Source organism: Rhopilema esculentum, chromosome 10 (assembly GCF_057945365.1).
Source record: "Rhopilema esculentum isolate cy_ngs chromosome 10, ASM5794536v1, whole genome shotgun sequence".
NCBI lineage: Eukaryota > Metazoa > Cnidaria > Scyphozoa > Rhizostomeae > Rhizostomatidae > Rhopilema > Rhopilema esculentum.
The window spans coordinates 4,177,162-4,203,264 of record NC_142824.1 but is presented as its reverse complement, the minus strand read 5'-3'; the positions used below and the strand labels follow the sequence as shown (position 1 = coordinate 4,203,264).

Genomic DNA, 26,103 nt, shown 5'->3' with positions numbered 1-26,103 from the left:
TGAGTGAAGCTTTTGAAACTTTGATACCGCAATATTTGAAGGTGGCAAGAAAAAGCAAAAACACTGCATACTAATATACTTTTCATTTGACACTTCTTGGGGATAAAAACTTCGGAGAATGGCAAAATCTACTTTTAACGTCGGGTATGCCGAAGTTATTCTCGATCCGCTTCTGAACATAGACGATCTTGCCTTTGATCAATATCCAACGGATATGCTTTGAGTAATGTCAGACAAAAAGTGCTTTAGTGTGCAATTTTTTTCACTTTTTCGTGTTAACTTCAAGGTTAAGTTTTACTCCAACGTTCCAATAGCGCATTTTGCAATGCACTCGACTCAAATTCTAGCGGTTCGGAATTCTGACGGGCTCTCCACCTGAGCCAATGATCAGTGCAAAAACAACAACCGACTTTCAAATGCTCAACTGCTACAAGAGAAGATTGTACCCTGACAATCAAGAGAAGAAAAGCGCAAAGTCTGATTGTGAGTGAGTTGAACAAATAAAAATCTCCTTAAAGTATCTTCTATGTAGAGAAAGGATTTATTTTGCAAAGTATATTCGAAACCTACAGTTTCAGAAAAATCAGCTGCTGAAAAGTGTCCTCTTGAATCCTTTTTTATTTATTTAGGGAATCAATGTTGGCAGAGGTGCCGTGCCATGGAGGGTACTTGGGGCCTTAACCGTCCTTGTTATAATTCAGAGATATTTGGTGGTGGATAGCCCCCTTAACCAGTATATGTTCGGTTCGGCGAATTCCATCTTGGCAATGAGAATTAACCTTGTTGTCTACAGCACAGCCCCTTTTTCACACCCCCCACCTCCCTGGAGGGCCAATGTAGTTAGATACATTTGCTTGCCCCTGGGTTGGGCGGATGTTCTGGGTTGGACGCTGACGCTCCAAAACGAAGAGCCTCTCTCTGCAACATTCATAACGAGGCTTTACAAATTTTGGCGCGCTTTGTCGGTGTTCCATTCGGAAGGGATGAGTAAAAATTTTACTTTTCTAAAGAATCAAGTGTTTACCATTTAGTTGGTAATGGCTGTACCTTCTTGGTTGCGATCAAGGGAGACTATTCCAAGTGTTAATATCGGAAGAGGTTTGTAGAGATGAAATACTACCTTTTGGATGTTTTGTGTTTTTTTTCATTCGTTTGCTTTACAACACGACGAGCTCATGACACACATTTTACACCAATTGCTCGAGAGAATGAGGAATGAAATAAGTGATGGTAGAGCAACCATATTGATAACGTATACGGTCGAGCCCTAGTATAGGGATTAAACTGCCTTAACTTGAACTGTTTTTTCGTGGCATTATTTCAATATTTTTAAGAACAGATTTGAAACACATTGGCAATAGAGGCAATCAAAGAGATATGTTTTTAACATTTAGTAACTAGAACTGGGTAGTGGGTAGAACTGGGGAGCCGTCACAGTCGAGGTCAAACTAGAGGTGGATATGGCCAAATGACCTATGATCTTCTATCTAAAAGAAGACAGCAAACTAAAGCTTGGATTCCAAAATATACACTCATAAACATTTCTTGTGCCATGTTTGGTTTTTAAAGTGTTTGGCCCAACCAGTAGATTTTATATGGTTAGGGATTGGTCATTAAGTATCTGTCATGGGGGGCAGAGGCTTTTTTGAAGGGGTATGTGATTTTGTGAGGCAAAAATGTGATTTTAAGGAGGGGTTTCAAACAAATTACACAAAAATGGAGAGGGTATGAAACAAATATTATCTTAATTTGAATAGTCTGTTTGTACTTCAGAACTTTACTACAGCACAAAAAAGCGGCAACATTTTTGAAATTTTCTAGAATAATTCAACTAGTCAAATAGTCTTAACAAGTGTCAGTCATCATCTGATGATTCTCCAGTATGAAAGCAATCAAATAAGCTTTTCTGGCATCTTTTAGCTGCAAATTTTCTTTGAAAGCCTACACATCTGAAAAGAAGGATATATATATTGCTCTTCAACAACCACAATTACCTCAAAGAGTTTCTTTCAAGCAGTGAGAAGAATATGATGATTGTACCTGGCTACAGTTATTTCAAGTCTATCAAAGCGTTTTCTCAACAAGTCATGGAATTGGTGAGAAATGCGCAGAGTTTACAAAGTACTCTTGCCATTTGATGCAATGTGTCTATTGTAGTAAGAATGGCTCGATTGACCCTCACCCCCCCCCCCCCAAGTCAACAAATACCCAAACCTGTGCATTACCTCAATGTTTCAAATTATGAAAAAGATGGGATGCATTACCTCAGTGTTTTGGATAAACAGGCAAGCTCGTTCAATTTATGATCAGCCAAGGAAACAAGTGAAGAATCTCCTTGACTCAGGAGGACTATTTAATGATCTGCAGATTCAATATTTCAGTAAAACACTGCTGGTGAAATTTATCAAACAGTTGAAGATCTTAGATATAAAAAGGAGAAAGAAAGCTGAAGAACGAAAATTTTCCAAAGAACAAAAATCAGCAAAGAATTTCAAAGATTGTTATTGGCCTGCATTTTTCTAGGGGAAGGTTTGCCGAATAAATTAATGCTAATGAGTAAAACAAATATTTCACCAATTACCGCCTTTGTCAGTCTCTTAATCTCAAGAAAATGGAAAAGTAGTATGAAATATGGGAGTATGAAATATTATTTAGATTTTCTGGGGGGTATCAACTAAATTTTTGAGTTGTAGGGTGGGGTGCAAACTTTTATTTGAAAATTATAGAAAAGCTTCCCCCCCCATGACAGATACTTAATCACCACTCCCTTATTACATCACATGTTTTTTCTTCAAATAATACCATTTCAACTGCTAGTCTTTAACTATCCCTGCATAATTTAGTTATTTTAAAGAAAACTTGACGAATGAACAAGCTTCATAATGCATAAACCATTAAATTTATAGGAAATAACTTTTTTTCCCTTAAGAAATATATTATGATAAATATATATACCAGCATGTACCATTTAGATATAAGAGAAACACAGTTTCTTCAAATAGCAAAAATTTCCATTCTTGAAAGGAAAGTAGAAAGAAACCGGGTGTTATCCTGCCAAATATTTTTGGATCTCTTGATTGTAAGCAAAGTGTTAACAAATAAGGAACTAAAACTTGTCTCACATTAGCCCCACACTATTATGGAACTTGTCTTTTTTGTAGCTAATTTTGCACCCCTTCCTTGCAATTACAGCTTCATCTTTGATACACCATCAGAGGCAAACAATTGATCAAATATTGGGGGGCTAGCCTATTGTTTTAATAAGATGACATCACATTTCCCCATTGCTTTAGAAAAAAGACCATTATTCTCCAAATTATTGGGGGGTAACAACCCCCCTTGCCCTGTGCCCAGGTGTCTGCCACTGTACACACAGTTGCTCAATCATTTGACGTCTTCATTAAATTCTTGTTAAGTTCTTTTCATAAATTTTGTGATTCCTCTACCAACAAAAACAAAAATTTATCAAACTCTTTACAAAATTGGAATAACTTATTCTGGATACATATAAAATAAAGGAAAGGGACAAAGCAACAAAGAAACAAAATAATTTGTATGAAGGGGGCTGAGGAACTCTCACAGGAGTGAAGCTAATTGAAAAGAGATCACCCCCTGGCTTTGGCAGTGCTAACATTATCATTCCAAGCTACCAGTCCTTCTACTTTGCTTGGATTTTGGCCTGTGCATAACTGCAAAATATATCTTAGGATGGAATTCCAATTTGCAAATGAAGCAAATAGTATGTATATAGTTTTTCATGGAAATCCTCTTGAGATATGCTTGGAAAAACACTTTATTTAACCTTTTGTCAGAAATTGTAAAAGTTCAGTATTATCTTGACTATGCTTTTCAGGCATTGAAGAATTTGCCAGAAGATGTCCCCACTGTTTTCCAATGAAGTGATAAAGTCTCTTAAGACTGAAGAATTAGATGTCTCTCTAACTATATTTGATAAATGCTTTCTGTATAAATGCTATGCTGTATAAAGTTCAGACAAGTGTTTGTAACTTAATTGCATTTATATCATGTTTTTTTTGTTTACTTTTATTCAGGGAGATATCTTGAAAAAGTCATTAATGGATTTGAATGTTATTATCAAGATGAGTATCATGTGCATGGAGAAATGGGGGCAAGTATTTTGTAGAATTTTGTTTCAGTTTAAAGGGCCTCCCCAGCCGAAAATTTTTTTTTTTTTTATTGACTAAAAAGTTAGCATCTGGTGCGTGTATTATGGTAAAGTTATTGTTTTTGCAAAACTCCAATTAGTTTAGAAGTTATAAGGCTTTAAAGTTGCACCTTTCCGAGAAAAAAACGACAAAAGCAGAATCAGTTTGGTAACATTCTGACATCACAGTGTGCGACTCTCATTCACCATGAATTTAATATATCTTCCACCGAATCGTGAAGGAGACATGGTCACGCGTTGATAACTGCATCTAAATCTACAGCAGGAGCTTTTTAGGATCGAAAAATATTTACAATCATTCTAAGTTTGCTAGTCGGAATGTGTCCATGCTGTGTCACAACTTTGTTTTGATCACCTGTGTAGGCCCACAAAGCTACAGCTTCCTGTTCCAGCTCTTCCCTCGCGTATAATTAATCGAAAATTGACACTTCAATTGTCCTCCAGAAACCATGAACAACTAAAGGCTTCAGAATTGATATCTGAAGTGCTCAAACTAAAAGCCGATGGAACAGAACCGAGAGTACCATCACCTGCAGTGTTCAATTTGTGAATTGTCATCGTTCGATTTGGTTTGAGGCAAGACTAACGAAATACACTGTGACATCGAAATTGCGTCACAGTGTCACCAAACCGATTTGTCAGTTAATTCAATTCAATTATCAAAATGCAAGAGCTTATATTGCACAAACTGTAAAAAATATCGAAAAAACAAATAACGAATTCGTGATCAGCAGGTTCAACTCCTTTAGATTAGCCAATAAATGCAAGTGCAAAATTTGGTTGGAGAGGCTCTTTAAGTTTACCCTTTTCCCCAGTATCCTTTCTTTATTTAATATTTTCTCTGATTTGTAACTTCAAAATCTTATGACAAGATTTTTAAAAAAGACAATCAAAGACCTGTAGAATCCTTTCCAGATCTTTTTGTTTTATGTGTTTCATTACATGGTTTTGTTTACAATTTGGTTTGCTGAAGTTTCTTTAGTTTATATTGATTCCTAATCTCTCATCTTTAGCCTTGAACATGGTTTCAGCCGATATAAACATCCCTTATTTATGGATTAGTTTTTCATGATTTATTAACATGCTTGCAAGAGTTTGCATAGGCATGTTTTGCTTCAATGATTAGTATGTTTATTCTCATAAATCTGCCATAATTTTTCGTAGACTTAAGCTTTGTTGGGGCAAATTTTTGATCATTCTTGCCCCTTTTTTATAGATGGCACTGCCACCATTCACAGCAAAGTTTAGCCAAGGTTTTTATAAAAGTTTACACAATACTTTTCTTTCATTGAAACTATTTGAAAAATGTATGATGCTCATTCTTGAAGAATTGTCATTCGATTGGTGGTTTATCATTTGCTTGAAATTTCAGATAACATGAAATTCTAGTTAATGTTGTATTCTAGATTTATCAATTCAATCTTACAGTCTCTTAGTTTTTTTGTTCCCTGGCTCAAGTTTCTAATTTTCATGGCTCCATCCATTATTCTCATTTGGGTAGCTTGACCTTCCAGACTAGGGTGGTGCAGCGTCATCCACAGCAAAATTTACCATCAAAGACAATGATGAAGATAATTTAGGTGGTATTCCACCTACTGATAGACAATTTTACTGACAAATTAAGGATATTTTGGACTACCTGAATATTTAGACAGACCAACTTATGAAGATTTGGGAGGGAGGGAGAGTGTCACATCCCCTGAAGAATTGGGAGGGAGGATGGCACATCCCCTAAAGAATTGGGTGGGAGGGTGGCACATCCCCTCACTGAGTTACCCCTAAAGGTTCCTTTGGTTTCTTAACAACCTCAAATATAAGTGGCCTACTTTACTCAGCAGTTCAGTGTTATGGTGTAATCCATGTGTAGTCCAATATTGTGACCTCATATTGTTTCTGGCGTTTTCTTCAATAATTTCCCTTAATTAATACCTGTGTCTAAGTCTGCTGGTCTAAATTTTATGTGGCATTCTTTACTTGAATCTGTGCAGTAAGTTACAAGTAAGCTACAACCTTTGCCTGCTTCTTAGGGTTATTGAATGGCCATTTGCTTGGGGTAGCAGATGAAGATGGAAACATTCAGCTGATTGATTCAAGAAAACAGAAGATAAATTCTGTAATAAAAGGTATCAGATTATTGTTGAATTACTTTTCACAACACCAGAATTGACGCTGAACAGTATTTCATCGTTGATCAGTTGTCATACTGCAAGGTCATATAAAACAAACTTTGATGCAATACAATGTGGCGCTTAAAAGCGACATTTGTTCTGATTGACTGTTAATTGAACAATAATGAATTGTGCATTGTAAGCAATTTACTAACATTCCTTCAAGCAATGTCAATAAAGCCTATCTCACAAAAGTTCTCTCCAGTGGCTGGACCATGTCAAAGCTTAAAGTAGTTTTGGTGTGGCTTTTATTTTTGACTTGACTTCTTTAGAGGCAATTGATCAATTTAAGTTAACAATACTTCTGCAAGCCAAGTCCAGTGTTATTATTATGGCATCAGAGCAAATAACATAATTATTATTTTATCTTTTGATATTAAGCAATTGTATTTTTACAAGGAAATGCAAGGTAAAATATATCACCCTAATTTTTTTATTTGCGTTCTCTTCATGCTAATTGGTATTCTCTCTTTAGGTTGGTCAGCACATTCAAATGCCATTTTTGACATTGCATGGGTTGGCAATGAACCAAAACTTGTATGTATAAGATTACTATATGCTGCTTTCATCTCACATTACTTTCGATAAACACCTACATATAATACATATAATCTCCTGCTTGCCCTTTGCAAATCACGCAAGGTTTATACTCTTTTCGGGTGAATTGTACTTTGGTGTGTTATGTTTCAAGTTTTCATGCTATTTTCATAATGTTTGTTAAGTTGGTTTTGTTTTCTTCTTTATGCTGATGGCTTGGACTCAATAATTGGCTTTAGTACACTGACATGATTAGCTTTTATATTCATACATAATGTTGTGAGCACCTTGCTAGCTTTCCTCTAGATTCACAGTTAATTTTAAGATAGAAGGTTCTTTTATTCATTAGCTTTGGCTATTTGTCATTTGTTCAAGATTTTCTATAACTTTGATCTCTGAAAATATTTGATACAATTTTTCACCCAAACTAGTCTTAATCTCTTTTTCTTTGCCTCATTTTCTATTTTTTTCGAAATAAAAATGAAACCTCTTTCATTTCATAAAAACGTTTCAATAAAGTTGCTCTTTGAGTTTTTTTCTATATTCGCTAGGCCCTAAGTGATAATAATTACATGTTTTAATCAAAGACAAGCAACATAGTTTCAATTATTACAAGATACTGTTAATTGTAAAGAAATAATAAAACTCAAGACACAACTATTCGCCAAATTTTATCTTATTTCAAAATGCATTTAGTCAGCATAAAATACTTTTCGTCTGTCATATCAAAATACTCTGTTATCTCGTTTTAAAAACGAAATCTTTCATCTTATCGTGTTTTTTCTTCAGTACTTATCTTTCGACGTTAAAGTCCACTCTTTGTATTTCTTTGCAATTAGTGAATCAGCTTATTTTCTTACAGTTTTGGGATTTTTCTCATCGTAGGTAACAGCCTCTGGTGATCAAACAGCTCGTCTTTGGGATGTTGAGAAAGCCGAGACCCTGGGAATTTTTAGAGGACACACATGTAGCCTTAAATCAATTAATTTACAATTCAGAAGTTCTTCTGTCTTTGCGACGGGTGCACGAGATGGAAAAATAATGTTGTGGGATACGCGATGTCACATGAAAAATGGCTATTATGGACCGATAAATGTTATCCACGGAGCTCACGTTCGTGTAGAGAAAAATTCATTGCATATTAATAGCAGGAAAAGAAAGCCGAGAAGAGCTTCTGTTTTATCATCTGTGAGTATTCTGATTCATAACAAATGACTTTTACATTATTCCATATTTGCTTGGCTTCTTTTAATAAAGCCACAAAGCTCAAGTCTGAATTTTTGCTGACTCGAAATTATTTTCAATAGGAGAAGGAAATTTGGGAAGGTGTGACACCCCTAACCCCCAATTTTCTGTGTCCCTGAAATTAATGTTACATGTGAATGTACCGAGGTCCTGTTCCCATTATTTGTGTGTCTATGTTGTCAGAATATTCCGTTTTCGTATTTTCTAGAAGTTTTCCGTTACTCCGGCCTACCCCGTTTACGTAAAGAGAGTTTGGCACGAAAACTAAGGTTTTCTCAATCCTCCGATTCCATTAGTTTTCATATTCTTTGTTTGGACTCAATTGAAAACTCGCATTAAAACGATACATTCAAATGACTTAGTTTTCAAGTGATTTCACTTCGAACACCGTTTTTGAATGACCCAGGTTTGGTATCAAATTATTATGTTTTCGAATGACAAGTGTATAGGTCTATAGAAACGCGAAATCAAAAGCGGATTCATGCTGCTCCGTTTTCGTACGAAAACAAGGAGTATGGGAACGGAGCCAAGAAAGCATGTTTTTTCAAGAAGATGCAGCTTACATACTTCCACAGGTAGAAAAACTCATAACGCAGATGTCCGTTGTTGAGAAGTACCATCGGATCACCAGAAATTTCTTCTGAAACAGATAGTTATTCTATCGAATCAGTTGCAATTTCTGATATGCGACGGCATGAAATATATATCGAGGATTAAAAAGCATGTTATCATGTACACACACGTCGAGAACAGAAAAGAATTACTTGAGTTTTTATACTTTTCTTTTCTTTCAAAACTTTTTTCTCCTTCTCCAAATAAAAACAACTTGTTTAAGGTACAATATAACCCGTCTTGATTTTGGGCTATGCTCGAATTTTTATAAATCAATTCGCTATTCTAGTAACTTATGTAAAGGGCTGAATTGATATTTTGCATTCGTACAATGTGATTCGCATCCTGCTCTATATGATTTAGATGACAAACTATTCAACTAATTTCCATATTAATTAGGACATGGTTTTTCCTGATTAAGTAAAAACGTGTAAATGGTATCTGGCCAGAACTAGAATCGATTAATATTTCTTCAGGATTCTAAACAAAGTGTCACTGCAGTTGTATTTCAAGATGAGAATATCATCATATCATCCGGAGCTTGTGATGGCACAATCAAAATGTGGGACATACGAAAGAACTACAGTGCTTTTAAAGAAGCTCCAATTGCATATCACATGATTCCATACCCAGATCAATCTGCGTCGAGGAAACATGGTAGTTTGACTATACTCGCTTTTCATCTTATCTTCACTTTTTAATATGATATTACGTTATTTTGATTTACAATTCATAGCATATAATATTATACTTTATGTTAAATAATATCATACTTTTGCACGATATTATGTTATATTTTATTATATGATATAATATTATACAATATTACATTTTATAGTATTTAATATAATACTTTATAATGAATAGTATTATATTCTTAGCATGATATTATATTTTATTCTATTAGATTTTATTATCTTCTTTTATCTAACGTAATCATATATCAACTTAAAATTCCTTATTAAGGATCATATCATATCAGATAGTGTTGACACCATCTCACATTAGATGCATATATTTCCAAACTGATTATATGTATTGTCTACTTTTCATTATACTGTATAATGCCCTATAACATTTTGTAATTATTTTGACCGTTTCCCGCAGGATACAGCTCTCTTGTTCTGGATTCAACTTCATCTCGGCTTTTCGCAACCTGCATCAATGACGTCATTTATGCTTATCATTCGTCAAATCTGGCTACCCGACCGTTTGCGAGCTTCTATGGTCATCAATCGTCTACTTTCTACATTAAATCGTCAATGAGCCCTGACGACAGGTATATAAACCAGTCCACTTTAATTCGTTTTGAATATCTCTATGTCGGTATGTCCTTAAAGGCTTGTTCTCAAATTGCGTTTTGTTACAGACTTTTCCGAAGTGATAACTTCAAATGAATAAGGAAGCTTTCCGACTCGTATATAATGTGCATATCACATAGAATTCATGCTAGCTGTTTCATTTTAATTGACAATCATTTATCCTAAATGATTTATCTGAGGAAGCTTTTGTTTTTCGACTTTGCCCAACGTTTTATGAAAATTTGTCGTACGTAGAAAGTTTTGATGATTACGACGTTATGAGTGACTCATTTTGACATCTTGAGGCCGATCATTGTATGTTGGTAGCGTTTTGCAACTCTTTTCTTCCAAGTTTTCAAACACTATCAAGCTTTGTAGACCTTCTTTCTTGTTTAAGCATATGCTGTAATCACAATTACCCCAGCAGAGTTTTCCAGCCATTTTCTCATTAGCTATCTAACATAATCACTTGATACGCAGATCTGTGTCATGGATAAAAGCAATCAATATTACGGGTAAAAATGCATGATCATGAAAGGTTTCAGAAACATTCCTATGTTCACATCTTTCATACGTTCCTACTCTGGTTTTGAGAAGTAACAGTTTATAAACGCACATTTATTTAGCTGAATTCTGTTTTTAATTCAAAGAGACACTAGATATTGGAAACTGATTAGCAATATAAGATTTGAAGCTATAGTCTTTTCTTTAAACAATAATGATGTTATCAATATGATCTTATTGATAATGATGTTACCAATAATGTTATCTTGACGACAGGTTTCTCCTCTCTGGATCTGGAGATGACAACTGCTATGTATTCAAGGTAGACGAGCCTCACCAGCCCCCTTGGGTTCTCAAAGGTCACGTAGGAGAAGTTACAAGCGTTTCCTGGTGTCCGTCTGACTTATCAAAGGTAGATCTACTCAATTCACGCACTGTTTTTGTGATTCACAATGAAACGGTTATTGATGCGCTTATTTACTGATAATGGTGCCTTGACCTTTTTTAGGTATTTGCTGAGATTAAGTGTGTTTATTTTTTAAACCAGCCAGACGCTCCACCTGCTCTGTCAAATTCCAACAATTGTTACAACTATACAAATATAATAGTTACATAACAGAAATGTTTTGATTACTAACAGCTCTGTCATGACAAAGTCCTTTGCCATCGTTTTGTTTCAGACCAGATAACATTACGGGCTAACTAATGCGCATAGACGCAAGGGCCTAACATCCTCAGTTAACAATTGCCACAAAAGTATTTCAAACATGTTTTGTTTAACGTACTTTCTGTTTATAAGGCTTAACCTAAAACCTGATCCACTGAGGTGGGGTGTATTGAACCCGGTATTACGTTGAGACATCTCCTTCAAAATATGTTAGGATGTGTTAGTTTAAAGGGTTATACGTTTCTTGCAAATCCAAAATTAACAATAAAACCTGCGATTCTGCTATCGGGCAGCATTTGCTAGAAAACCCAGATTGTGCAAAAAACTATAATGGCGACATGTTTCGGATTATTGGTAAAGCCCGATCGTCGTTCCACCTAGCAGTTTTAGAATCTATCTACATAAGCACGAAAAAACCGCTACTGTGTAGACAAAAGGAGTTCGTTTTCACCTTAGGACTCCATTGGTAACATTCTAATAGGCAAGCGGCACTGATTGGTCAACCTTTACAGTCATGTGCTCGTGTTTCTGATTGGCCTATTTCGATCCACAACTGGGTATATATATTTCTTAGCGTAGAGTTTTCGATCTATGTTCTGACGTTTTAAACTCTGAAGAGTGTCAGACGAAAAGCTTCAGTTTACTAAATGTTTCCTTTTTTCAAAGCCATTTACAAGTTTTGTACCACCAAAAGATTGGTTATACGTTTGTATAACTCCTAATCCTGATTATATTTGACGCTATGCACTCTCGAATTGTCTACTTCTTCATAAAGAACTATACTTTTATCAACAAGTTTCTGCAGTTGAAGTCAGAAATTTTCTTTTCAGAAATTTGCTGTTCCCTTGGCTCATTGTCTGTTGTTAATGAAAACTCTATTCTATTAAAGAGTCTAATACAGTTGGATTGTTTCATAATTTAAGTATGCATATGGTTTTAAAAATTCTTATCGTTAAGAAAATTTTAATAACATATTACTTTTCTATAGATAGCGACATGCTCTGATGACAATACCTTTAGAATCTGGTACGTAATTATTTACTCATTTATCATGAAAGGTAATGAAGCATAGAACAATACACGCGGTTCTAATAAGAACACCTTTTAATTTAGTTCTCTAAAGAACACCTTTTCATCTACTGCAAAAATGTTCACCTTTTCTTCTACTGTCCGATGAAACGTTTGATTAAACAAACGATCAACTTGGTGGTGAAAATATGCTTATTCATGGTGATATAACTGCAATTAACGGTTTGTCTTTGAAGGACAATATTTGTAATGTATGATTCGTTATTTGAGTGGTTTATACAAGGAATTGTGAATTTGTGTCTGCTAATTACATTGGATCTGTAGAACGAGAATCGATTATTCGATTAGATAAGTCATAATCGTTATTCGCTATTACTCCTATATTTTAAGTAGACTTAGTGTATTCAAAGTATTCTAAGTAGGCTTTGTGTACTCATATTAACTCAATGCACCCCTCGGTTTCTCTGCCTTCGTTTAAGGCAACGTTTCCACTACTCAGTTTTTGTGCTGTGTTTTTCTATCCTGAATTCTTTGATACTACTTTAACATCCATCAAGGGCTATAGGGCTCTCCATTCAGCAATTATGATATAAAAACTGTGGTCCTCGGGAACTCTATTACTGTCCTCAGGAACTCTTTTACTGTCCTTTGGAATATAATTTTTGCCGCAATTGACCCTTGTTGCCAAAGCAGCTTTTTTAAAAATCTTGTTTTTTCCTTTACAATATAAACGTAATTGGAAAGATGCGTTTTGAAAGCCTCAACCTTCTGCGTAAAAGTTTAATATTTGTCATTATCGTCATGGGTCAAAAAGTTGTTAATATCAAAAAGTCCTTTCAAAACCTAAGATTTTTGTCCATGGTTTTGTTATTGCTGTGCACGGTTGGTGCCCACTCCTCCCTTAAGTCAGTTGAATTTAAATAGGATTGCCTATAAGACTGTAATTTAAAATTATCGTGGGAACGGTCGAGTTTACACTTTCGGACATTTAGCACACCAAGGCTCACTTCATTAAATTCATGAAAAAAATTTGATTCTGCGTCCGTGAGAATCCTCGACGCGCCTGATTCTTCTGTATCTTTCGACATACGCGAATGTGTTCAGGAGCAATCCCGACATCCTCGACTTCGCTGATAGAACACAACTGACTGATTCCATTTCATTTCCCATCTAAAACCTCCTTCTGGTATGAAAGCTGTAGTTTCAAATGTGTTAGCACATTTTGTTGGCTCATTTTGTTGGTTCATTTTGTTGGCTCATTTGTTGGCACATTTTGTTGGCTCATTCGTCAAACTTCGCTAAATTATTGCTGCAAAATGATTTTATAATTACTGAAATACATCTCCCTTCAACTTTTTTGAAATTTTATTTCCTTTTATAACCAGTTAAGATCACTTGCATTGGATATGAACGGGATTTATTTCAGTGACTCTGATTCAGAGATTTAACTCCGTTCAAAGCCAATTTCAGTGAACACAATTTCAATTCAGTGGTTCAATTCAGTGAACACAATTTAGCCAATGATAATATACACATTTATGATCACCCATTTTGAATCAGAACCAAACTTTGGGTATCAATATTTACTTTTTGCAATTAGGTAGAGGTATGCAAAGACCCAAAGAAGTTTTTTATTTTATAGAAATGGTGTTTCTATAGTGCATACGAGCGTTATCGAAGTTTCTTGCCATGTGTGTCAGGATTTAGTCATCCCCATTAAAACCATAGTTCAGATTTTGATGTTGATGCAAAAGTTTAACACGTAGGACGAGAATAATTTCATTTTGCTCTACGGTAGAACCAGCGCTAGAATTAACGCTTCTATCCACATCTGCTTCATGAAATATCCATTGTTGAGGGTTTTTTTGATTCATACATTATCATATATTATCATGACGGTTTGGTTGATTCATCCATTATCATACATTATCATGAAACTTTGATTGATTCATACATTATCATGCATTATCATGACAGTTTGGTTGATTCATAAATTATCATACATGACAGTTAGGCTGATTCATACATTATCATGACAGATTTGTTGATTCATACATTATCATACATTATCATGACAGTTTGGTTGATTCATTAATTTTCATAAATTATCATGACAGTTTGGTTGATTGATACATTGACCCACCATCTGAATTATATTTTTATGATACTAAAATTTCTTATAGGAGGTCATTAAGCAAGTTTAAGCCATCAAATGGTGCTGCAAATAAGCAAATTGGAGCTTGTGTCCGGGAAGGTTAGTTAAATTGTTATATATCGTAAAAGACAAACAACGAAGACAACAGTCTGTGGCAAAAATAGATAGGAAACCGTAAATTATTCATGTTTTCTTTATTTTATCTAAACATCAGATAAATTATAACTTTATTGCCGTTAAGATCAAATTTTGTTCATGTAGGTGATTCTTCTGTGCGACTTGAAAAAGTTTATTCTGAGAAAACATCACGTAGATTTTAGCCGTGAAGGAAGATATCGCACAGCTCGTAGTGTTCCTATGATTTTCAATGAGCTGCAAAGATCTTATTTGAGATTTTATCACGTTTTTGTAAATTTTGAGGCTAACCTCTGTGTTTGTTCGTGCAATATAGCACGTAAGCCTCTGAAACCACCTATATTTGGTTTCTAAAATTTCTTCATATTCGTTAGTAATCCAATTACCTGCAAAACTAAAAGAGCTGCAATTGAATCCGTCTTGACTACAACTGCAGTTACTACTGTGCTTGCCCTGACATATTTTTCTAAAACCCTATCAAGTCGTGGTGGCTGCGATTACCCCCACCCCCCCCCCCCCTCCCTGGTTTGGGAAGTCCTCCCTCATAGCAGACCCTATGCACATTGCCTTGGATACTGCGATGGCTTCCCCTGCGCACTCAGTAAAGACGGGGGTGGTGGGTTTGAGGGGAATGGCTTTGGACTTGGGTTTGAAGACGTGACCGAGTATAAGGTCTATAGAGCAATAACGTACAATGTCTCTAGTGACGGGTTCACTTCCTGCCCTGGCCTTGTCACTCGCTCAAATTACTGGACTACTTAGCTAAACGACCTTTTATGTTTATTTGATTGTAAAGTCATTATTAATCATTTCTCTTTTCAAGGCTCGATTCAGCATTTGGCTTCACAGGAGCAGATGTTTTATACTAACAATAGACTGAACATTCGATTCAGAGACATTTCTAGCACATGTAAACCAAATATGAATGGATTGATGAGAACGCCTAAAACACCGACATTTTTAGACGGTAATTTTTTTCCATCCTAAACACAAATATCGTTTTCTGTATTTGGTAATTGTTCGAAAGCTTGCTTGCTTTTCTTCTACTGCTTTGATATGTTGCAAAATTTTGTTGGATTTGGCTAGAATTTCGTGAATACGCCCCAGTTTTGCCAAATTTCAGAAAATATTAGCATGTAAATTGCAAGCCGCGGTTTATTTAGAGACCCTTGCGCAACCGGCATGCATTGCGGTAGCTGTTTTTACACAAGGAGAAGTGGGCTGTGTTTTGTTTTTTCATGCAGTATAAGATATGAGATTGAGCAAATAAGAAACACCGCAATACGCCGAGAATAAACAACAATGAATACATGTAACTCAGTGAAGGCTAATATTTCGCCCCGGCATACGGGGCTTCATCAGAGCAAAAAAGGTATGATAAGATATTAGGCCGTTTTTGGTGGTATTGTCGCAAAGTGTGCCGGTTGAGAAAGTGCCTTTAAATTTATTCAACGAAAGCATAGTAAATTGGATTTGCATTGGCTAACTCTCTATGTTAGACCCGATCGCCAGGATCTATTAAATGATTGTGCATATCATTGTTAGATTATTGGTTTACAAACCCGCTCCTGATATCCCAAATAATGTGGATCTGTTTCCTATCTTATTTTTTTCTTTGTTTCTATTGCCCTATTGCCCTTTCTATTGCCCGTTCGTTCACAGCTACCTGTTTGGGCCTCCAGCAAACCACATACCTAGCAATAAACATTCTAGCCTTTCCTTTCTAAATTTGTTTTAGCAGATGACATACATTGCTAACAGAAAGTTGAATGAACATTTATCAACCAGTTCAAAAATAAAGTTTGATTCCTTGTTCTGTTTTTGTAGATTCCGTAGATTCGATGTCCTGTGGTTCTCTCACTAGCGCAGAAAGTCCAGACGTACCAGCTAAGCGTTGTAAAGGTATATTTTCCACTCCAAAGGGACAAACAGAGCCACCCATCATTGTGACGCCATCCAGTACCCCTAAGAACTCTCGTTTGCTTTTGGAAAAATGGCTGAAGGCGAGTCCCAGTCCGTCACCTGTTGGAGTTTCACCAGAAACAAATAAAAGTCTTCGAAATACACTGAAACAGAAAAACAGTGATAGAAAAGTTTCCGATCACACTCCGAGAAGAAAAATTATTCTTTGTGCTAGGCCATCTTCGGAGCCAAAAGTGTTCAAAAGAAAGAATATAAAAACCGGAACCCTAACGCGATCAGCAGCTAAAAGAAAACTTGTCAGCGATGACAAGGAGAACCCTCCATCGAAAACTATTAGAATGTGTTTTGACCAAGCAAGACTGTCTCCGAAATTAGATAAGGAAAAAAACGAGTTTGAAGATAAAAAAGACGATCCGGTTTCATCAGCCAGGAGAAGAAGACCGTTAAGTAATAACCAAGAAAGAGACATTTTAGATCAGCTAGACGAATTACCTGAAGATGAGGAATTCGACAAGGAAAAGTCACCCAAAGGGCAAATTTAGTCAAGTGTATATTCACGATTGACTGTCGTTGCAGTCACTCCAAGGGGTTTTCAGCAGTGAAATACTTTAAAACGTGGTGTGTTTGCCAAAAAGTTTCGTAACAACACAAAAGAGTCTTTCGTGAAACATCTGCGCGTCCTTCGACTGAATGGAAACACCATGGATCCTGGCGATTTTTACATCACAGTATCGTCTGTTCTTGCTATTAAACTCCGATCCTGGAAACCTCGCCAACATAATTACAAAGACTCTGCGGGAACAATCGCCAAAAAGTGGTCACTCAGTTATATCTTCCTTGTGATTCACTTATACCCTACTTTTCCTCGCTAAATTATTTTTTAATTCGCATTCCCTGTTCACATTTTTATGAACCTTTGATTTACTGTCAAGCTTTTTCAAAATGTTGCGAAATTTTCACTTGTTTTAAGAAAACCGTTCATTAAATGTTTTTTCTATGGTTGTAGCTGTTCAACTTTGAAGATTATTATTATTTTTACAATATTCAGATGCTGTATCTATCCTTGATATATTATTATTATTATTTATCCTAATTTAAGATCAATATGAGAGACAGAAGCCATAACCTCTATCTTTGCTTTTTTAGTTTTATTTCTAACACCCGTCAATCGCAGTTTGATTTAGTTATGCCTTTTCCAGCCTGGAAACTACACTTCCTTGTTTTGATTTCATTACTGTCTGGTTTGTCTTCGGCTATCAGTATTTGTTAGCAAATTCCAATCATTAAGTATAAGAAACAATTAAGAAACAAACAAATTTAACAAAAAAAACTCAGAACTCCAAAATTTCAGGAAATTCCATCAAAATGATTGGTTGGTTAGCATGAAATTTGTTACCATGGGTACCAGAACTCGCTCAAGTCTCTAGCTATTGTATTGTACTGTATTGTATTGCATTGTATTGTATTGTATTGTTTTGTGTTGTATTGTATAGATTATTTAATGTTAGTTTTATAATCTATAGGGAAAACAATAGGGAAAATACACTAATTAAGACTATCATAAAGCAGTTTCAAGGTTTGCATAACACAGATTACTTACTGCAAAACGAGCATGCGCACTTGTTTTCAAGGAACCAAATTTTGATCAAATCCTTGAATTGTCTAGTATTTTGTGCTGTCTTTAATGATCCTGGTAGTGAATTCCAGATTTTAGGCCCTTGATCTGATACCATTATTGGATATAAACTTAATTACCTCATACCATTATTGGTAGTTCTAGCAAAAACTTAATGATCTGATACAATCATTGGTAGTTTTGGCGACCCAGAGCTATATTCCTGAAAATTTTGTACTAACGGTTCTTTTATTTTTTCCACTTTCTACATGTAAGTACCTTATAAAGTGGTTCTTTATAAGAAACCTTGTACAGCATTAGAACGGAAGCGAATCTCTTGACAAAAATGTCACGAGCGTTTAAAAACAATAGAAACATTGACAAACCTCACTGGTCGAAATAACGAAAATCCATCTCAGCAATGTTCTGTTAGAAAATTTTCTAGTATGAAAAATTAAAATTAGGATCTCAGTGTTAAAATTAATGACATCATATTTAAAAAACTCTGTTTTTATAAGAATGAGTATTTCGTGACATTTCTCTCTACTTGCAAAATCAAAACATAAAAGCCAGACTTCATCGCTTGTAGCCAAATGGGGATGACTTCCCTAGCCAAACGGTTTGTCCCACAGATTTTCAAATTGATTGTTTTTTATTAAAGACTCGTTGCTAACAATGAGCCATTGCGCTACGCAAGCATCCCATAATGCATTTTTAGACTGTCTGAAATAAATATTGGTTAAAGTCAATTTTGGTATCCGTAGAAGTTTACTGCCACTGTTTGGACCGTCGCCACGCTCGCAAAGGCCCATTGTCAGCAATGAGTCTTTAAATGACTAGCCATGTGTAGAATGTCTTCGCAGAGAGCCCGATTTCTTTTTTCAAAGAGAACTACAAACGTTGTTAGGGCAACTGTCATTTCTCTCCAGAGACTCTATACAAACACGAAAATATCGCCTTGCATTTGATGAAGTTTGCTTAAGACGCTTCATTGTATAAAGCATGCACCGACTGAGTGAAAACGCCGATTTTTCTGAATTTTTGTGCCGAAATAAACATAATCACGCAACCCAGTTGGGTCGAGGCACCAAAATCGGCTGAGAATTGCTTTCCAACAATTTTTTTAAGTCATTCTGATCCGCTTTTCTGCATTATTTCTCCGCGCGTGAATTAAAATGGAGCCTCATATTTTTAGCTTGTGAACGGATTTACTTCTTGATTTAATGTTTTTTAAATGTTCTTATAAAACCCTCGATCTAATCAAATTCATGCAGAGAGGCTTATAGCAACTCACTTTAGAGTGTGAACTTTCGTTAACTGGATCATCAGTATTAAAGTAGATATTGATTCCTCTCTTAAAATGAAAATCTCTTCCTACTAATAACGCGCACTATTTAAGGGGATATATGTTCTTGGAACAATAGCTCTTGCATGGAATCTTCTTCTAGGAAATACGTCGAGTGAATGTCCTAATTGTCCTAATTGTTGAATATCCAGATGAAATTTCGATTTGCGGATTACTGAATTTAAAGGCAATCGACAGATGCTATCTTTCAATCAAAAACTGACCAATCAGTGAGTGTGATTCCACTCACATGCTTATTGATTGGTTGATCTTGTTTGATAGATGGCTTAAGCCACATTTTTATGTGTCGATTGCTAATAACGAAACAGGAGGAACCAATTGGTTTGGCTGCTTTGTACCAGATGCAGCGTTACACTGTTGTATTGAACCAGCTGTCGTTATGATTATTCTGAGTAGAAACACAATGTGTTTTTTACTTCTTGACTCACTCTAATGATTTTGATATAATCATTTGAGTCATTACTCAGTGCATGATACAGACAACTCCCTAAAATTGGACATGCTATGAAAATAGACCTTTCTGAGACATCTGCACCTAGACCACTGTAAGTGTGACGTCATAAAATTATCTATTTTTAGAATATTTTAACATGTTAACCACATTGACTGAAAGAACACCTTGAGATATTTCTAAATCTTCAAAATCAGTTAAATATGCCAAATCAGGTGAGATATGGCCAATTGAAGATTTGAAGTTTGCTAACGGATTACTTTTATTTGGGCCCTGTTCATAAAATTACGAACGGGACCAAATTCAGAGGTTTGGTGGGGAAAGAGCCAGTACACATACCTCAGCCAATCTGTAGCATTTTCAACTGATTCTGCACTTCTAGATGTATTTCATGATGCTCTTTCAAGTAATGGGATCCGATTCAAAAATTCTAAAAATAATTTTGTGACTTTATCTCTTAAGATGTCTTTGGGTATTATATTGATGTTTCTGCTGAAATATTGGGTATGCTATTGAAAACGTGTCTCGCAGAAAGCATGATATCGAGCTAGATCCATGATCTGGACGCCCTCCAAAGCTAAGGACAGAAAGGAGCTTGTCCTTCTACTTCATCATTCTGTTGCCTCAGTACAAGTGCCCTCTCTCTAGCATGCACATCTACTGCTTTCAAGTGTATACGGAACTCACTTTACTTTCACCTTACTTTAAACCATACGGTACTCGCTATGCAAGTTGATGCAGTCAGCAACAAGAGCAAACAAGTATTTAATACTAAGCCTTGTCGGTTCATCCTTTGTTTGCACAAAAATGAGGTGAAAAAGCACCTGGAATAAGCCCTACTTTAAAGAGACAGCATCCCTTATCAAGGATCAATTACTTCTCCTTTATATTTCATTGCAACAGAATATCTTCTGAATTATCAAATTTATGGAATTTATAAGAAACGTACCAATGTGTTTTCTATAGATCATCTTAAAACCACTGATTATAGGGAATTAAAGGTTTCTATCCGAAAAGGGAATCTTTGTCAGGAAAATCGACAGCGAAAATTGACTCAATTAAAACGACCCACAAACCTGTATTAATCATACCTAATCCTTTTCTAACTAAATATCTAACTATTATTGAACATCAACAGAATGGAAATGTAATTTCATGGGCAGAAAGCAGATATGTACAAGAGGCTTTTGAAAAAAATCCAGATTGAAACATGCCTTTGTATTTTTTCTGCTAATATCAAACGTTGTAGCAGAGCATAAAAAATAATTAGTTACGTCTCTTTTTTCCAATCATGAGATTTCTTTCTGGCTTCAATTTTGAAATTCCAATACGATTTTCCAGTATTTTCAGCTATTGAATCTGCAATTAGCAATTCAAAAATTTATCCAATTATGACATTTTAAACAAATGCATATGAATATCGATAACTTTGTTTTACCTGTTCTTTTTAATGATAGTTTGAATATGAACTGCACTGAATAAGTAAAAAATATAAAACTTTATCTTTCACTCGCAACAATCCAAAACTTGACCTTGATTATGCAAACGCTTTGAAGGGCCCGTTATCTGTAGCTAGCAACCCCCCGGACAGCTTCAGCCAGGTGACTTGGCTCGTTTTAAATAATATGTTCTGGCTAAATGGGTTTAATGCACTTATCGTTGTTTACCTGTTTCCAACTGAGCATCCTACATTCAGCTATTATTAAAATTCAAGATTTAAAAAACCCTGAAGAAAAATTTTGTGCAGGAAGGACGAAGGTCTCAGACATACTTGGCAAGTACTGTTTTAGTTAGCTATCTCCTGTACATGGTAAATCTACTCCTGAGATGGTTTATAAGTCTGCCCCATGACGAGTTGCATGTTGATATGAACTGCAGTTGATGAGTGATGGAGAATAAACTTGCTTTCATGTTACCATACTTCACTTTGATCATTCAAAACATTCCAGATAGCCTCTGTGTTGTTCTCGGTGGTGAGTTTAAAATGATTTTTATATCAATGTCTGTTGTTACTTGCAATAATTATTCCTTTAGATTCAAATTCCAATTTAATCATTTTATGCATGCTTCTGGCTTCGATAGGCTACTTTAAACTTCTGCAAAGAGAATTTAGCCAGCAGGTACTATTAGCAGGATCCAGGAATTAGAAAAATGATTTTCTCTTCCAAAATGTTTCGCCTCTAGCAATACTTACAAGAGGCAGAGTTCAACCAAAATGTTTTAAAAATTACTAGAACTATGGAACTTGGTAGTTTCTTTCTGGTTTTGTGTCAAAGATAAATGAACTTAAATGCATACAATTCTATATCAAATCGTCAAACAGAATTAAAAACACCCGGGGCTATTGGCGTAGAATTGGCGTTATAGCAAGTAAATATCAAGACTTTAACTTCAATTGTTATTAAGAAAACGAATTTTATAACAATAACTTATTCATTGTATTATGGTATGACTATGGTAAAATCTAACTCGACCTTCTTAGAAAAAAATTGCTTAATCATTAAAATTGCTTGATCATTAAAATTGCTACACAAGAAAAAATTGCTTAATCATTAAAATTACTACACAAGAACAAGAAATTATCAAGAAATTGTGATTCTGTAGCAGTGACGCATTTACCCATGGGCCCACTGGGCCTGGACCCAGGGGCCCCCTAAAATTCTTAGATTTAGGGGGCCCCGAGCATAATTTTGAAAAGCTTCAAAAGTGCTCTTGATTTCAATCTTGTGTTTGAATTGAGCTAGGGGGCCTCGTAAAGTAATTAATTCCACCTTAAGAATGAAAAAAGGGTGTGGTCACAAGAATCTTCAGCACGCTTCGCTCGCAGGAGGCCTCATATTTTATGTTACCTTCGAATTTTTCGGTGGCCCTGGCTGGAGCTTCCCCAATGCCATTGCTGTCCTTACTGCTCCATTTGCCATATGGAAGTTCCTTCGGAGAAAAATGTTTCACTATTCCGAAAAGGGGCAAAGAGTAAGAGTGAACTAAGCTCCACAATCTCACAGTAGCGCGTTGTTGCCTTTTGTTTGATGGCCGCAGATTTTGATGTTCAGGGAGTTTCAAACATCAATTAAACCATCGAATAGTTTTCAGCTTTTAAGTAAAGACAAAAGACATTAGCGTCATGAACCAAGGGCACGGGTTTAGTTTTATTGGAAATGTACCGAAAGGCGAGATGAATACAAGTTTATTCGTGTCTTATAGCGTCTATCTATTAAACTATTTAGTGAATATTAACTTGGTTGGTTATGATTATGTTTAGCCAAGTACTATGCTCGTGACACAATTTTGTCGGTGTCTTTTGAAGGACCCCAGTCAGCTTTGGGCCCAGGGGCCCAACAGACGTAAACGCGGCCCTGTTCTGTAGAAGTTCAAAGTAAAGTGCATCAAGAAGATTAGCCGGTTTCATTCAACAGAATCTGTTGAATGCAAAAGACGGTGTCTTACAATAAGCAGAACTACAAACTTCTCTTCTGGATAAAGACAGAAGGTTCTCTTCTTCAGTTGCAGATGTTGCCTAGCGTCTTAAAATCTGCTCACGTCAGCAGTAATGTCACTGTTACCCTGAGTCGAGTTCTGCAAACCTCCTACTTAACCTAACACAGTTAGTCTCGATTTGAAGTGGAGGTGAATTTTGACAGAATTTTGCAAGCAATGAGGACTTAGCGTTAAGCGCTCCGATTTTGGTAAACCAGAATTCTTTGTTATGAAATCATTTACCGTAATTCTGACAAAAGCTTCCCTTAGATAACGTTAAGATGTGTGTTGCTTCTATAACTGGTCTTTCTGGAGAAGAAATTTGTATCATAGGTCAATGACTTGAAACACCTTTTGTCCTACATTGTAATTTGGTGGGTATACTTACATAATCTAAATTTGATTGCATTTCAATTGCGCACTGACTCAGTTGCTGCTAGTTTTTGGAATGGAAAGACAGTCAACTCTATGTTATTCTCTGGAGGGATTATAAAAATGTTCGAATAACAACATGTTCGGTTTATATAAGCTTCTCAAAAAATCTTTTATTTTGCCTCTGTTATCCCTAAACCTCAGTTTTATCGCTATTGTCGCAACTTGCAAAGCACCATATTGACTATACAGCACAGAGAAGATCAAGATTCCTCGAACTTGATCGTCCCATCTACCAAATAAAAATTGAAGGAAGTGACTTTAATAGTAGCCAAAATTGGTCGAATTACTGAAAGTTCTAATTATAGAAATTCCAATTACAGAATGTTTTTGTAAGGGTTTTATAAGATTTTCAAGGGACCTGAGTTTTTTTAGGAATTAGAAAAAGTTCAAGTTTCACGAGTTTGAATTAGACAGAGTTGACTTTATTGACTACAAGCACGGGTATGTGCACATGGTACTGGTTTGTTTTTCTATTCATACGGGATCACAATCGCTCTGTTCCATTTGGAAAGCGAAATCAAACAGAGTTTAGCAGTTCGCATATCCATAATGGCAGATTGTCTGATCAACAGTGCAGGGCTTTGCAGATGTGAGATCCTACTACATGATAGGTGAGATATCACTGAGGTGGGAGGAGTTTTTTTCCATACAAACGCTGGAAGGTGGGATGAAACTGTAAAAAGGAATGAAATGTTCATATAAGCGTGATCAAATTTCGTCCACACAGGCTTGGATGATATTTTCCATTTACAGCTGGAATAGAATTTCAAGTAAACATTCGATGATTTCATCCCACCTGCCAGATTATGGCCTGTGAGATGGGATAAATTTGCCCATATAAACAGGCACTTAATATGGATCTTGCCTGATTACTATTGCTTCATTGAGAAGGAACCGCTAGAAATTTCAGTTATTGTTCTGAGGAAGCCCCGTATGCCGGGGCGAAATATTGGCCTTCACTAATTTTCGCGTATTTATTGTTGTTCATTCTCGTCGCATTGCGGTGTTTCTTATTTGCTACATTGCTATAGTTTTAAATAGCCTTTTGTGGATATTTTGTACACACCACCTTAAAATATAAAATAAAAATGACGATGGATTCTCCTCTTCATAATTATTCGCAAAGTTTTTGACATTAAAGAAAAGCTGTTTTTAAAGATCTCTACATGTGTAAAACCAGTTAATGTGTTAAAATCTGGCTGTGATATGGCAACATGAGCGCAAGCTCTGTCCCGCTAAATCGTTGTATCTTTGTCTCTGAACCATGTCAAAAGAGCAGAATTCTGTAGCAAATTTCTGAAACGTTACACCGTTCATTGGTCATACTAAGCAGGGCTATGGCTGCGAAAATCTGATTTCTCACCTAACCGATATAATTTTGATGGTTTTATATACTTTCGAGCATGAAGATTCAGAATCCAAGATGGGACCAAAAAAATTTTGCCTCAGTATCACGTGACTGGTGACGTCATCAATAACGGCAAAACAGTCATAAATCCGCTATTTATTCAAAAATAAATTGCACAATTCAACAACTGTAGGTCGTGGCTTCACCAAGCAAGGGGAGACCCACATTATGCCAAAACCTTAGATACCCCTAGATTAACCAGGGGAATGAAAACGCCAAGAAACACAAATCTTACCCTAGTTTCACAAATCAGATTCCCCGCATTGCCCATAAACTGGTGGAGCAGATGCAAGAAATAACGTATAAGAAATAATAACAATCTCAAGTGAATTAGTTAAAGCTCAAAAGCCTCTGTGAAATTAACTCTGATGAAATTTCATTTAATCATCATTTTAACTAGATAATCCTGTTTCAATGCTTGTAAAAAAGCTTGCCGAGACCAGGTGTGATCAGGTAAAGAGTCGCTCTCTAAATAAACCGCCTTGTCGGTCGCTACCCGCAAATCCTAAATGTTTCGAAAGTTTCAAAAAGTTTCGAAACTAAGCAAGGGAAAAGGTAAAAGCTACGTGAGTCAGGTAAAAGCGAATATAATGGATGAAGATCATTTATTCAAATAAATTAAGTAAAAGGGTGATTTGAAGGATCTGCTGCTTGCATAGTCACTCCTCCTCTCTCCGTTCCTGTCCTCTATTTCTCTGACACACAACGAGGCTTTCGACAAGAAGAAATTATCATTGAAATCCTTGTCAAAAAGGGCTTAAACCAATAGCTATCCTCTGCTAAGTGTTTTTGATCCATTTGAATCCCGTCTACAGCGTTTATTATCCTACTGGCGAAGTTTGACATCACAGGTAGTATCAGTAGTTTGACAGGGAGATAACGTTTCTTT

General features: G+C 35.8%; 1 protein-coding gene across 1 annotated transcript; it reads left to right on the top strand.

Moving 5' to 3' along the window:
• The first annotated feature begins 93 nt into the window (after window positions 1–93).
• LOC135691352 (denticleless protein homolog) lies at window positions 94–17,587 on the top strand. Its single transcript, XM_065209195.2, has 13 exons — window positions 94–1,098; window positions 4,053–4,129; window positions 5,403–5,439; window positions 6,214–6,309; window positions 6,830–6,891; window positions 7,777–8,079; window positions 9,225–9,405; window positions 9,856–10,027; window positions 10,830–10,965; window positions 12,209–12,246; window positions 14,433–14,503; window positions 15,363–15,506; window positions 16,367–17,587. Exons 1-13 carry the CDS (start codon window positions 1,038–1,040, stop codon window positions 17,002–17,004), a joined length of 2,016 nt encoding a protein of 671 aa, XP_065065267.1. The 5' UTR covers window positions 94–1,037; the 3' UTR covers window positions 17,005–17,587.
• The last annotated feature ends 8,516 nt before the right edge of the window (window positions 17,588–26,103 follow it).